This window comes from Globicephala melas, chromosome 19, assembly GCF_963455315.2.
Source record: "Globicephala melas chromosome 19, mGloMel1.2, whole genome shotgun sequence".
Taxonomy (NCBI): domain Eukaryota; kingdom Metazoa; phylum Chordata; class Mammalia; order Artiodactyla; family Delphinidae; genus Globicephala; species Globicephala melas.
The window spans coordinates 2,868,245-2,883,001 of NC_083332.1; the positions used below are offsets into that span (position 1 = coordinate 2,868,245).

At 62.3% G+C, this 14,757-nt stretch overlaps 1 protein-coding gene across 3 annotated transcripts; it reads right to left on the reverse strand.

Moving 5' to 3' along the window:
- Positions 1-689: 689 nt before the first annotated feature.
- EPN1 (epsin 1) lies at positions 690-14,132 on the reverse strand. 3 transcript variants are annotated; one of them, XM_030851202.3, is made up of 11 exons: positions 13,870-14,132; positions 10,745-11,071; positions 6,775-7,024; positions 5,402-5,526; positions 4,959-5,033; positions 4,321-4,404; positions 3,390-3,693; positions 2,925-3,035; positions 2,737-2,823; positions 1,394-1,651; positions 690-1,312 (listed from the first exon to the last, which is right to left on the reverse strand). In XM_030851202.3, the coding sequence occupies exons 2-11, from the start codon at positions 10,970-10,972 to the stop codon at positions 1,104-1,106; spliced, it is 1,731 nt and encodes a 576-aa protein (XP_030707062.2). In that variant the 5' UTR covers positions 10,973-11,071; positions 13,870-14,132; the 3' UTR covers positions 690-1,103. The 3 variants fall into 3 exon arrangements, with proteins under 3 accessions (XP_030707062.2, XP_060145289.1, XP_060145290.1); XM_060289306.2 differs by lacking the exon at positions 13,870-14,132 and adding an exon at positions 12,303-13,848; XM_060289307.2 differs by lacking the exon at positions 4,959-5,033 and having other exon boundaries at positions 13,870-14,130.
- Between the last annotated feature and the right edge of the window lie 625 nt (positions 14,133-14,757).

Sequence of the window (14,757 nt, forward strand, 5' to 3'; positions counted from 1 at the left end):
AAAGGCCAGTTGGTCCCGTGGTGCCCGGCCCATGGGATGGGCCCCTGAGCCAGCTGTTAAAGGGAATCACTTCGGGAACAAACCGGGGCGGGGACCTGACCCCACGAGCCTGGAGGGAGCCCCCGTCACCCAGCTGGGACTACGGGGCCTGCACCAGGCGACGCTTGCTGCTCCTAGGGCCGACAGTGGCTTCACCCTGCCAGCTGGCCTGCAGACCCCCTGGGGCCCAGCCTAGAGAACAAACAGGCAGGAGGCACCTGTGGTCTCCGAGCTCAGCCAGCAGCAGCCGACGCGGGTCTCCAGCGGTGCCATGCTGGGCACAGGAGGATGGCTGGAGTGTGTCTGAGGTGTGTCAAGTGCGTGCCGCCTCGGTAAGGACTCCCCCGTCCTCACCGACAACTCATGAGCCGTGGACCCCAACCTCAACGTGCTGTCCGCTGGCACAGCCCAGGGCCCCGTCAGCTCTCCAGAGGGACTCCTGACCCTCATAAGGGTGACTGTCTGGCCCTGAGTGGGCCACAGCTCCACCAGGACTCAGTGCCCCCTCCTTCCCTCAGCACAGAACCCAACGGCACCCAGAGGGTCAGGGAAATCAAGGCTTCCACGAGGCGCCAGCTCCCAATTGCCCCCGGGAGGCCCATGGGTTCGGAGCCCTGGGTGCCCCAGGTGAAGGAGTCACAGAAACCATGAATGGGAACTTGAGGGCACCGCGCCCATAAGAATTGCCATTTATTCCCGAAGTTGCCAAAATCATCACCAAGGATTCACCGAGGGGTGCATGAGGGGACGAGGAGGCTCAAACACTGATTGAGGGGCCAGTCAGGAGTTGGGAGGGAGGGAGATGGGTGGGGGGACCCCCCGCTGTCCCTCCCCCTTCTAATGCCGTGGGCAGGGGTCCCCCTCCGGCCGCACCCCTCCCCATCCCCAGGTCCAGTTTCTCTCCGGGGAGGTAGGGTCGGGGATGGGGGGAGATGGTGTAGTGTGAGTGGGCCCCAGGAGGGGAAAGGACGCTGGGGTGGGGGTAGGGGTCCCCCACTTCACATGCACTCACAACACTGGTCGCCCAGGGAGCAGGAATGGGGGAAGCCCCCTCCCGCCCTGGATTATAGGAGGAAGGGATTAGTGTTGGGGGCTGGGGGTCCCTGGGGCATCATGGGGGGCAGGCCAGGGCCCCCGCCAAGGGGAGAGATGTACGTCGGCGGCGCTCCAGCGACCGGGGGCACGGGGCTGAGCCGGAGCTGGTTCAGGGTGAGTGTCGCGGGGGGTGCGGGCTGGAAGGGGTTGGTGATGGAGGGGCCAGTGGCTGGGCCTCCTGCGGGGGTAGACGACAGGGAGCGGAGTCGAGTCGGGTCTGCCGGGCGGGCCAGCACCCCTGCTCCCGGGCCACACTCACCGCTCGGCAGGAAGGGGTTGGAGGCCTTGGCTCCTGGCGGCGTGGGGCCTGGCCGGCTCACCAGCGAGTCCAGGTCTACCAGGGCAGCATTGGGCCCCAGGAACGACTCAGGGGTCTTCCGCGTGGGCGGCGTGGGCGTCGGGGCGGCTGCAGGCGGGGGGCTCCCCACAGCTTCGGCCAGAGAGCCCCCGACCCCACTCATGTCGAAGGCACCGGGACTACAAGCGGGCACCTCTCCGGCGAGCAGCTCCAGCTCCCCTGGAAGGGGCCGCAGAGGGGGCTCAGGGGAGAGGCTGCCGTGGGGACCCTGAGGAGGCAGCCCCAGAGCCAAACCATGCGGGTGTGGGGTCAAGAGGCAAGGCCGGGAGGACCACCCTCTGACAGCCTCCAGGTCAGGGACCGACCCCAGCGGGTGACAGCAGAATAGCACCGCTTTCGGGACGCTCACACGACGGGTCACGACTGCCCCGAGGGGACGCGCGGGGGGACAGTGGCAGGTGCCCACCGTCCCAGGAGACTGGGTGATGTGCCGTTAGCGAGAGGCCTGATTTTTTGTTTCTTAAGATTTAAGAACCCCGTCTGATACTGAAAGACAGGCACACATGTAGCTGAAGAGAAGCCTGGAAGGGTGAGACCTGCAGAAGACTGGATGGCAACCTACAGTCAGCCTGGGGTGGGGGAGGCACTAGTGCCAGGCCTGCTCCCTCCACAAAGCCTGCTGCACTCGAAGACGCAGAAAAACCAAGGGACCAGAGGAATGTTACCCAGGGCGGGGAGGTGGGCACTATGAAGAGAGCCCCCAACACCACACAGACTCGGGGTCTCACCTCAAGGACAAGCCCAGGGACAACCTGCAGACACAAAGGCCAGCCCGGACTCTGGCCGGAAGACAGGCGCTCGGAGCTCCAGGAAGAGGGGCGCACAAACACCCCTGCCCCAGGACGCCGGTGGGCAGGTGAGGAAAGGCGTGCAGTCCCCAGAGGGAGGGGCAGCCATCAGGCCAGTCCAGGCGCCACACCGCCCGGAGGCCCCCGGAGTCTGCACTGCACTCCAAGGAACATTCCGGGGTGACAGCAGCATTTGGGGAAATTGGAGAAAGGGAATTCTCTGTACGATTTTTGCACCTCTTCTCTAAGTCTGACGTTATTTGAAAACAAAGTAAGAAGTTCCTCTTTACGATGGGTGAACGACCAGCTCCACCTCAGTCACGCTGTTACAAGAGCCCTGGGGGAGCCCTGGGGGCCGGGCCCACCTGGGGGCTGCAGCCGTCCTGCTGTGTCTCAACCCTCAAGCAGCCGCCCAGCCTGAAGGACAGGCCTCCTGGGCTTGGGGGGGACACTCACCCGTGCTGCTCCCAGAGGCTGGCAGGGCTGTGCGCAGTTGCTCAAAGTCGGAGAACTCGTCGGGCTCCGTGTCAAACCCCCCGACCGCTGTGGGGTCAGGGTGTGCCCTCAGCTTCCCCAGGGGCCCAGGCGACGCGACTCCTCCCACACTCGAGGCCCGGCCCCCCCCCCGGGCCACCCCCCAGTACCTGCGGTGCCATTGGCGCTGGGCTTGGTACGGGACCCCCCCCAGGGGTCTGAGAAGGCCGGGGCCGGGGCCCAGGGATCGGAGCCTGGGGGTCCGCCGACTGGGGCCCCTCCTGCGTGAGGAAGAAGGCAGATGAGGGGCTGGCAGCCCACCCCACCCCCCAAAGCCAGGCAGCCTCGAGGCTTCAGGCCCCTCCCCAGCTGGCCCCTCCCACCACGTCCCCACCCTCCAGCCCTGCGGCTCACACTGCCAGGCGCCCCCTTCTGGCAAAGCCCTCCTCAGCCTTGAGGCCTCCAGAAAGCCCCCGAGAGGCCCCCGGCCAGGGTGGGGTGAGGGGTCTCGTGCGTGCCTCACCCAGGCACCCCCCCCCGCCTCCTACAGCCCCCACAGCCGCTGGGCACCCACCCCCCCAGGCACCCCAGGACTGCACGCCACACGCAGGGCCAGGGAGGCAGCGGGCACTCACCATCTGAGCTCCCCCACGGGTCGGGGGTAGGTCCTTCTCCAGCCACAGGGGCCGCAGTCCCACCCCAAGGGTCAACCGGGGGCCCCGTGGGGGCAGCAGGCCTCCAGGGGTCCCCGGAGGCCGGTGTAGGAGCCGGACCACCCCAGGGATCAGCAGCAGGAGGCACGGGGGGTCCCCCCCAAGGGTCCGAGGTGGGGGCCGCCGTGGGGAGGGCAGCAGCCATGGGTACTGGGCCCCCCCAGGGATCCGCGGCCTGCGGAGCAGCCGGAGCCGTGAAGACGTCAGCAAGATCCATGAGGGACGACTGCAGGGAAGAAAGAGGACAAAGAAAAAATGGGGAGTGGGGCAGACCCCGACCGAGAGAGAGAATGCCGGGGGAGACAGGACAGCCACACAGCAGGAAGGGCAGTGGGAGCCGGGTGCCAAGGTGAGGCAGACCTACCGCCAGGGGACCTCCTAGCGCCCAGAGAGGACGGGAGCGGGGGCAGACACCCAGCTGCTTGTTCCTCTGACACGCTCCACCCTGTCCACCTCCCCACCCGCCCCGGCCCTCCTCCCCCCAGCCCCTCCGTCCACTCTCCGCACAGCAGTCGGCTGGCTCTACACCACCACACACCCGCTTCCCACCCAGCCCAGGCCACTGACCAGTCCCCGACGGAGTGAGGACAAGGGCCGCAGCCGTCGCCCTCGGCCCCGCACCCGCAGCTCCCCATGCGCGTCCCAGGGGTAGCCCAGCTCGCTCTGGATGGGAGGTGCCCCTGCAGACCCTGCACACCCCTTCCCAGGGGCAGGGGAGCAGGCAGGGCAGGGCCGAGATCCTCTTGGGCTGCGTCGGACACTGATGAGGCCTCCGGCCAAGGCCGGCCTGGACACGCTATCCCGCCAGTCCGCCCGCCCACCCACCCAGGCCCGGCCCGGCACCCACACTCACCTCCTCCTGGCCCACGGTCTCCCTCTTGCTCTCCTCGATGGCCATCTGCAGCCGCAGGTCATCCCCACGGCGGATCCGCTCCTCCTGTTCCGGCCAGAAGCAGCAGGCAGGGGAGGGGTCAGACTCTGAGCGATGGGGCTGACACTGCACTTCCCCCTACCCCACCCCCAAATGGACAGCCCCGAACCCTCCCACCCAGACAATGGCGACTGAAAATTAAAATGGGATGCGGACGATGTGTGGGATGGGGTGGGACACGGGGTCTCAGGCCGGGGCGGGGGGAACAATGACGGGAGGGTGCTGTGCAGGGGCCGGGCCAGGACGGGACGGGACGGGACGGGCTGCTCTAACGGGCTGGGGAAGCACGGGGCGCCTGACTCCGGGTGTTTTCTGCAGGGGGTGAAGGTGGTGGAGCCCTGGGGCTGTGACAGAGAGAGAGAAGAGCACCCTCACCACCCAGAGCAGCCACAAGGCATCTGCTTCACGTGCCGGGTATCCTTCCGGGGACCCATTAGACACAAGGTCCCACTGAAAACGCTGCAGCACGGATGTGTAGGGGTGGGGCCCTTCAAGGTGAGAGGAGGCGGGGACCTGGGGAGGGTCTCAGGGGAGCCTCGGGGTGGGGAGGCTGCTCTGACCTTATCGTGCTCCTCACGGCTCAAACTAAGGGCTAGCTGGAGCTGGACGTCATCCTCGGGGCCGCAGGACGGGGGCTGGGGGAGAGAGAGTGTGAGGGGCTGGGGGAGACAGGTGGGGCCCAGAGGCAGGGAGAGAGAGACGAGCACACACAAGGATGGAGACAGAAAGCCAGGCTCGGGCAGAGCAAGAGACACACACACAGACGTAGTCCCCGAACTGGTGAAGAACAGCAAAGAGACAAGCCTGGGGTGTGGGTGGGAGCCGGGCTGGGCAGGGCCAGGAAGGCCAAGCACCCAGAGAGGAAAGGGAGCGGGGAAAGACGGGGCAGAGGGCGAGCAGAGGAGGGAGACCGGGAGAGGAGGGGCAGGCAGAGGCTGAGGGCGAGGCGTGGAGACGGACGGCAGAACGGCGGGCAGCCCCGCGCCCTGTGGCCAGGCCGTACCTGGTCGGCCTCCTCCTTGCTCATGGCCAGGGCCAGCTGGAGCTGCAGCTCCTCCTCCCCGCTGCTCTGCGGCCAGGCCTGCTCTGCCTCGGGCGGGGGCCCCGAGCCCACGGCTGCGGAGGAGGCTGAGGGGACACACACGCTGAGGCCCAGATGGAAGAGGGGAACCCACGGCCCAGGCAGCCAGGCTGGCAGAGTCTGAAACCCCCCACCTCCCCTCGGGCCTAGCCTCCCTCCCCCAAGATCCCCAGTGGGACCCAGACCCCAGGCTCCATGGTCAGGGAGGGGGTGTGGTGTGCATGCAAACCCACGGAGGGGTGCGGCGGCCCCACCTGCAGGAAGGACAGGGTTAAAGGACAGCCCTGATGGCCCAAGACAAAAGTCTGCTGATAAAGAGGGAGGGCCCTGGGGAACCTCTGAGCCCATGAGCTAAGTTCCCGCACCGGGTCAGAGATGCCTTGTGGCCTGTCTCAGGGCCCCATCTCAGGCCCCAGGGGGACGGAGGGCCTTCCTCCCTGGTCCCCAGGTGGGAAAGCTCCCAACAGCCCCCAGTGGGGAGCCTGGAGCCTCGGTCTCCAGGGCTAGGGCCAGCGGCTGGATGCCGGGGGAGGAGCGGCCTGCACACCTGGCCCCCGGCCCCATCCCGGAACAAGGGGGACAAGGGGCGAATGAGGAAAGGATGGAGAGAAGACATGGGCCCAGGCTCGCTCCTGCCGGCCAGGGAGCGCTCGCCATCACACGCTGCCTCTCCATCCTGACCACCTACCAAGACACCACCTCCATCAACCTGGAAACTGCTTGGGCCTCCTACACGGTCCCGCCTCCCCAGCCCACCCCCACCCCGGTCCGAGAGCTGCCAGGTAGAGCTGCCAGGCCCACCTCTCGGCATGACTCCCATCTCTACCCTTCCCGCTTCAAACGCACAGACGGCTTCCACCCGCGCTCACGACACCACTTGGGGAATGTTTCTACCTTCGACACCCACCCAGTCCCAGCATAAAAGGCCCTTCCCAGGAGCACTCAGAATCCTGCACACCCATATATGAAACTGAAAGCTTCCCGACACAACTGGACCTCCCATCGTGGAGGACGCCCTTTCTATCTCCTCTACGTCACCTCTTGTCCTCCTAATCGCTGGTCGCCACCCAGCACCTACACTTCCTCCAACTCCAGCCGAGTCCCGCTCGCCACCGCTCTGGCCCTCCTCCGTCCTGTGCAGCCACCTAGGGCCTCAGCCCCCTGCCCTCTGCCTGAGCACAGCTCCCGCGGTGGCAGCAACCTCCTCCGGACCGCGCACTCCCTCTCGGGCACAGGCCGCCCCCAGACAGACCAGAGGGGGCACGCAGGGGATGGGCCCGGACACCCTGGCTCACCCGTGGCGGTCTGCGCCAGCTTCTCCTTGGTCTTGAGCGCGTGGGCACGCTCCTCCCGCAGCCGGTCCTCATCGCGCAGCAGGGCCACCAGCTGCTTGGCCTTCTCGCGCACGTTCACACCCTGGTCCTTGCCGTCACGGTCCACGTACTGGAAGTCCTTCAGCGTCTGCACGGCGTACATGTTCTCCTTGCACTGCTGCGACACGCGCTCCGAGCCCGTCTTGATGAGGTACTCCATCAGCGTCATGGCCTGCAGGGGGGGACGCACTGTCACCCGAGGCCCAGCTCACCCACACCCTCTGCAGCACGAGCTGCCACCGGGATGGACCTTGAAAACACCACGCGGGGTGGCCGAAGCCAGGCCCCAAAGAGCAGAGTGTGCGAGAGTCCATTCACAGGAGATGTCCGGGCGGGCAAACCCACAAAGTGTGCCCGGGGACTTGGGGGTGACTCTCAGTGGGATAGGGAGATCCCCCCTTCTGTCTAGGGGGACGAAAATATTCTGGACCTAGGCGGGGTGATGGCTGCACAACACCGTGAATGTGCTTAACGCCACCAAGCTGTGCACTTTGAAAGGGTGAATCGTGTGTTACGTGACCTACGCCTCTCTCAATAAACACCGGGAAAGGGGAGACGGCCGGTGCATCACCGCGGCCCACGTGGGGATCGCCAAGCGATCGGTGCACACCCTGCTCTGTTCATTAAAACGAAGATCTAAGGTCACACGGCCGGAAGGCAGCTTGTTAGGTCCCGCTCAGGGTGCCCAGTGCACGACACATCCGCCCGCTTTCTCTAGCACCCTGTGAGTCTGGAAAGTGTCACCCCACGCATAAAGTTTCACACCGCCCGGGCACAATCCGAAGACAATGGCGGAGGAGGGAGACGCCGTGCCGGCAGGGCCCGTCCAGGCCTGGGCACCCCGAGGGAGGACCACGTGGGCAGGGAAGAGGGAACACCCTTTGGGATTTTCTGCATTTTACGACATGGGAACAAATCCCTTTTCAGCAAGTTTAATAGGAAATACTCCCCCACTCCTCACCCCAGGCAAGGCCTTTGTGGTCTGAAGAGCCTGGAATCCAGGCAGTCTGGGGAGTGAGGTGAGGGGTCCTGGCCCCTTTCAGGCTCTGTGGGAGGCCACTGTCCTCAGGAAAAGGGAACACCTTAGATTTTGCAGGTGACACCAGGGGCCTCCCAGAGTTCCCAGATCCACCCAGGGCTCCTAGGTCTAGAGCAGAACAAAACAGAGAGGGAGGGGCAGGCCACCCCGGGGAAGCCGTCTGAACCACAGCGGAACAGCGGAATCCGCCAGGGTCACATCTCCTCAGCCTTCCCAGGGAGCCTGACCTGTACCTGGCATGGGTCCTGAAGGTGTGTTGACACTATTCACCTCTGTAATTAGAGATTAGTCTTTAACTGACTGAGAAACGTTTACGCCTTAGAGGAGAACCGAAAGAAGTAAAAAGCACATCCGCGTGTGGAAGGCAGGTTCCAGAACCCCTGGGCCAGCGGTGCTTTGGAATTCAGAATTTTCACGAGTTCGCGCCAAAAAGACTGCACACACCACGTGTAACGGAAGTCCCCCAGAGGAGGGTGACACCACGGTCGCACTCTGTGGGACCCTCAAATGCCAGGTAGACCACCTCACCACAGTCCAGGCGGGGCCTTGGTGCCAAATGCCTTTTGAAAACTTTCGTTTTCAGAGCTCTGGGGACTTCGGAACTGCAGTTTAAAGACTGCGAACATGGAAATAACCCAAACACCCCACGGGGGGAAATACACACGTATGAGTCGTGGCGTGTTCATATGACAGGAGCCCCACACACACAGCCGCGTACGTGAACGAGTGGCTGCTCCACACGTCAACCCCCCAGACGTGACGGCGAACAAAGACTAAAGACAGCAGGCACCAAGGCTCACAGGCCACAGGACTCCACGCCTGGAACAATCTCAGCAGACAGAAGGCCGGGCACGGTGCCTCCTGGGAACACATCCTCTATCTCCACCTGGGAAGTGGCTACAAAGCGGTGCACACACCTAAGAGCCAGCTGGGCTGTGCACTCAGAACATGCGCCTCGATGGAAAACATCACGGGTTTCCAAAACAGCCTGGTCCAGGATGTCCCGGGCCGTCAGAATGCGAGCATCCGCTTAAACAGGGGTCAGCAAGCTTTCTCTGTAAAGGGCCGGGTGATAAACCCGCCAGCATTTCAGGCCGTGCACTCCCGGTCCTGAGAGCTCAGCCCTGCACCAGGCCACGTGTGATAAAGCTTTACTTACAAACATAGGCGCAGGGCCAGGTGTGACGTGTGGGCTGTAGTTTACTGACCCCTGCTTTCAGAAATAAAGACTGAGACCCTGCACTCCTCAGCGAAGTCAGGTGACACAGCCCGGAGTCAAGAGGGTGGGCTCAGGGACGGCCCTCTCCGCCCCACCACAGCGAGGGCGGGCCTGAACCTCTGCATCTCAGTTCCCCCACCTAGAAGAAGTACCTCTGCTGCTCTCCGCCCACAGGCACCGGTCACAAAGAACCTGCCACCTGTGGCCTCTCAGGACTCACCTCCCCTCGCACACCTGGCCTGGGCCCCTCCCCACCCAGCTTCTGCCCCTCCCCCCAACCTCACACAAAGGCTCCCCAGCTCCCCCTGCCCTTTCCCTTCACAAGAAATGACTCAATCAAATCCAAGACCAAGACCCAAGCGTGGCTTGTAGGGAGGGGCGTGGAAAGGAGCCAGAGCAAACGGACCTCAGATCCCGGCTGGAACATAAGCAGCGCCACCTCTCCAGGCCTCAGGCTCCTCGTCCTGGAACCCACCAGGGACCCACCCCAGCCTCCGGAGGACAGACATGCCCCCGGTCCACATCCACGAGACCAGGGGCCTCACCCACCTTGCCCACCGCCACATACAGAGCAGGCCCTCAACTGCCATTTTACCGAAAGAACAGCGACAGAAGGACTCACCAACACCCCTGGGCCCCAGGAGTCGGACTCTCCCACAGAGGGATGTCCCGGGACTGGCCTGAGGCCGCAGTGCTGGGGGAGGGGCCTCGCCACCTGCCCCAGCCCAGGCCCTTTACCACTTCTTGACCCACCTTGGGACGCCAGGCCCCAGGTCCCCAGAACAGCAGTCAAACGAGAAACCCACCCACTGAGCGCTGCCTGCAACTGAGTTCCCTTTACCCAAAGCCTGTGGTCTGTCCTTCTGTCTGTTTACTGGATCGGGGCGTGTGCGTGTATCACTGGGGGCACTTTAGCCACATTTATCAAAATGGCACAGGCACATGCCCAGAAATTCCAGTTCTGGAAAATGGCAAACATACACGGACATTCATGGCTGTCTTGTTTGTAAAAGCAGAACACTGCAAACAACTTAAAATTCCAGCACCAGGTAGCTGGCTACGTCAATTATGATCAACCCAGACAGTAGACAGGAAATTGTTTAAAAAAAAGAAAGAGTGACAAGTCTTTGTTGTCCTGATGAGAAACGATCCCTAACACGTATGCCTGTTTTCCTTTTTAAAAGTAGGGTATGACTTCCACACAGTAAAATTCACCCTTCCTTTCACGTTGCTTTGTGCTCTGGTAACTGCATACAGCCACAGGACCACCGCTGCAACGAAGATACAGAACCAGTCCGTGGCCCCCAAAACTGCCCGGAGCTGCCCACCTGCCTGGACTTCCACGCACAGATCATCAGAGAGGACAGAAGCTGGGGACACAGCCGCCTCTGAGGGAGGGGTGGACACTGGGCACCCACTTAGGCCTTCTAAGTGGATCAGTCTTGAGAATGTGCCACTTCTTCAAAAACCACAAGGCCCAAAATTCTTTGTTGCCTTCACTGAACAAGAGAGAAATTTACATAAATTACGTAAAGACACCGAACTCCAGCTCCTCTTGGAAAACAGGAAGGCAGCCCAACTCTGGACGCCCCTTGGTGGGCATGCCCCCACCCAGCTCTGCACCCTGCACTGACCTTGTAGACGTGCCGCCAGTTCTTGCCGTGGTCGTTGAGCCGCTTCCAGATCATGCTCATGATCTCCGAGAAGGCGACGACGTTGTAGGTGAGGTCAGCAATCTCAGACATGAGGGAGCTGGACGGGCCCCAGGGGTCGTTGCTCGTGGCCTCCCGAACCTTGATCTCGGCCTCCGAGTAGTTGTGGACGATGTTCTTCATCTGGCGCCGCAGTGAGGAGGTCGACATGGTGGCTGGCGGTGGGGAGGGGGGCAGGCCCCCCGGGGTGTGCAGAGACGGGGCGGCAGGAGGAGGGAGGCCGCGGCAGGGACTGGCAGGTCACCGCATCTGGGGAAAGGAGAGGACCTCTGGGAACACAACCGGGATCTGCGGCCACCCGGCTCCCCGCTGCCTGCGGGGTGGAGGACCAGGTCCCCACTGTGGCCTGCGAGGCTCTGGCCCTGGTTAACCTCTGCCTTAGTCACCCCATCCACCTTTCAGTTCCTCAGTCGTGCCCAGATCCTTCCTGCCAGGGCCCGGCTCAGCGAGGCAGAGCGTGCAGCGGCAGGCCACAGGCCTGAAGGAGGCGCGCCCCAGCCAACACTTCCTAGCCTGGCACCTCCCGCACCGCAGTGTTCTCCTCTGCGAGATGGGGCTTCATTTGGAGTCCAGAAAACTGGAGGGAGGCTGCTGCACAGGAAACGCGCTATCCACGTGGGTGGTGTCATGAGACAGTCCCCCTCACGAGGTCCTCGCACCCACCCGCGGGCTCCGCTGGAACACCCCACCCCGACACCACAGCCACCATTCCCCAGGGGGCCTCGTCGGTAGGCTCACTCGCCCTGGTGATTTTCTACTCGTTTGTCTGACTCTGTGGCTGAGGCCGCCCTGAGAGCCCCATGGGGCCAGAGACCACGTTTGTCTGGACGTGGCTTTTCCCATCAGAGGAGCTGACCCGGAAGAGCCATTCAATAAACCGTGCAGGAAGGAAGGGAAGGAGGGAGGGCAGGAAAGACCTCTGGAGCAGGAGTGAGGGGGGCAGAATCCCCTGCAGAAACAAGGACACACAGGGAGGAGGCCGACAAAGGGAGCAGAGATAGACAGGAGGGGGTATGCCAGGGGGACGAGGTGTCCCAACGCGGAGGAGAGATAAGGAACAAGCCCGCTGGCTAGGCCCCAGCTTCGTGCCAGGCACTCCTGGAGCACGAGACATCCATTATCTCATTTAACACTGCGGGCGGGGTTCTAACAGCTGAGGAAGCAGAGGCTCACGTAGGTGAAACAACCCAGCCAAGGTCACACACTAGGCATGGCGGCACAGACTCCACCCCAGGCCACCCTGGGCTCCAGGACATACACTTTTAAGTTAACCTGTGCCGAGAGGAGAGTGATGGGAAAGAAACAGAAAAGAGGAGAAGAGGATCAGGCCAGTGAGGCCCATCACAGCAAGCACTCACTCAGTCCTTGCCCGGTGCCAGGCGTGCTCTTGAGTGCCTTACACACGGTAACTCCGGTCATCCCTATGGCGCCGTGATTCACAAACACCTCACAGGGGAGGAACCCAAGGCACAGGCCTCACCTCCGGAGCAGCCCGGTTGCAGAGCAGGCTCTGACCACACCGTCCATAACCTTTCCAGCATGCTAGCCACAGGCAGAGACCTACGGAGATCTCCTACAACCTGAGTCCCAGGGGAGGCAGCTGGCCCCTGTCTTGAACACAGGAAAGCAGGCACTTGGGAGACAGATGTGAACAGCTGAAAAGGGATGGCCAGGGTGCCAAGACGGACTCAGCCAGACACACTAAGACGAAGAGCTAATTTGACAACTAACAGTAGAAGACTGAAAGGAAAGGGAAAGAGAGAGAAGAAAAAGAGGCACAGAGAAAGCTGGGCAGACAAAAACACGAGAAACAGATAAAGAAACATGGGAAGAGAGTGAGGCAGGCGGGCAACGAGAAAAGACGGAGACCCTGAAACGCAAAGAGGCAGTAACCTGGGACAGGGAAATAAGAGACAAGAAAAATGGAGAAGAGCACGAAATCTGGGTCCAAATTCTGGCCTCCCTGAGATTCAGTTTGCTCAACTCTGAAATGAAGGAAAAGATTCCACCCGGCAGAACTGTTGATTAAATACAATGGATACATAAAGTTCTTGGCACTGCGCCCCGTGGGTAGTAGTTCAATAACGTTGGCTACTATTATTGTCAGAGAAAAAACAGAACTATTTCCAAAAGGATGGCCATCAGAAAATGTGCTATCTTAACACCGTGTATTTATATTAACGGGCATTAAAAGATACATTCAACCTTCACAGCAAAACTAAAACTTCACAGATACTGCTTAAAACAAGACTACGTTTTTCAAAATTGCTTAGCCCAAAGAGAATTACTAGATCGAATAAAACACAAATCATACGGCAAAATTCTCCAAAGGGTAGTCAGATATCAAACGATGTCAAACATCATCTGTGTGGAACAAAAAAATCTACAAATAATAATGGAAACCAGAGCTGCCAGCAGTTAACTACACACTTACTACGCGCCAGGATGAGGCACTTAAAAGCATCACCTCCGTTATTAGGCAAAGCTGCCCTATTACGCAGGAAACATAAACACACTAATTTTAAAAACTAGGAAACTAAGGTTTGGTGATAAATCACCTGACAAATCTTACAGGCTCGCAAAAAGTGGACCTCTGATTCCAGAGCCGGGTTCTTCACCAAAACTAACTCAAGAACCTGGGGGAAGGGGCAGACCCTAGACCAAGCGACAGACCCGCGGAGAGGGACTCGGGCTTGGAGGACACGGGTACCAGAACAAAAATGAGATGGGAAGACGGCGGGGAGAGATGCACAGAGACTAGAGACACCTGGCGAACGGAGACACCAACATTAATCCTGACCCTCAGACGCCGAAACGTGACAGAAAGGCAGAACGAGACCGGAACAGACACACGGAGACAAATGCTTTGCAAAAACGCCGAAACAGACACGGACATGAGCACAAGCGAGGCCCGCGGGAGGCAGCGGCACTGACACACAGACACAGGCAGACGCAGGAGAGACGAAGAGCCGCGGGCGGCCCAGGCCGGCCGGGAGCAGACACACGAAGGCCACGGAGACGCCCGAGCGCGCCCGGCCCGCGCTCACCTCGGCCCCCTCACGCCGCGCTCCAGGGGGTCATGGCGGGCAGCCCCCTGCCCCCGCTCGGCCTCGGTGTCGCGGGGCGCGCGCCGAGCCGCGAGCGGCGGACGCGGAGCCGCGCTTAGGCGCACGCGCGGACGCACGGAGGGCCGCACGCCGACGGCCCCGCCGCCCCGGCGGGGCGCGGAGAACCGGGCGGGGGAGGGGAGCCACCGAGCGGACGGGAAGCAACCAAAGGAGGCGACGGACCGGAACTGGAAGTGGCCGCGCGACCCGCCCAGCCGCCCCGTCTGCGGCGAGCCTGCGCAGTGGCTACTTCCGAGGACACGCTCTCCCGCGTGCCGTCACTTCCGGCGCGCGGGAGCCGTCGCCAAGAGCCACTTGCCTCATTTCCACCCGCCTCCGCGAAACCCCGGGTACGCGCACGGAGAGGCGGGGCGCAGCGAGGGGTCGGCCAGCGAGCTCGGCCGAAGGCGAAGAGTCCACGTCGTCGTCCGCCCCCGCGCGGTAGCCCCAGGCCCGCTAGACCGTGCCCCACCGCGGTGCCTTGGGACGATCTGAACTCCTGCGCCCACAGGGCCAGCCGGATGCGCCCCTCCCCACTTCATACGGGGGCCCGTCCACTGCACCCTCCTCCCCAGGGCCACACCCTACGCCCGTCCTAGAGGAGCAGGCCACGCAGGCGGGGTGTGCCACTTCGGGTGTGCCAAGGGCACGGGTGCCCGTGCCAGATCGACAGTGCGGACAGCTGGGCCTCCCAAGGCCAAGCCTCAGCCTGGGGCCAAGGGAACCCCTGAGAACTGGAGGGGAGGGGGTTACACACACCGGACACGGAGCAGCTCCATAAAGTAAAATACAACAAAATGTTTAATGAGCAAATTCGTCTTAGCAAAT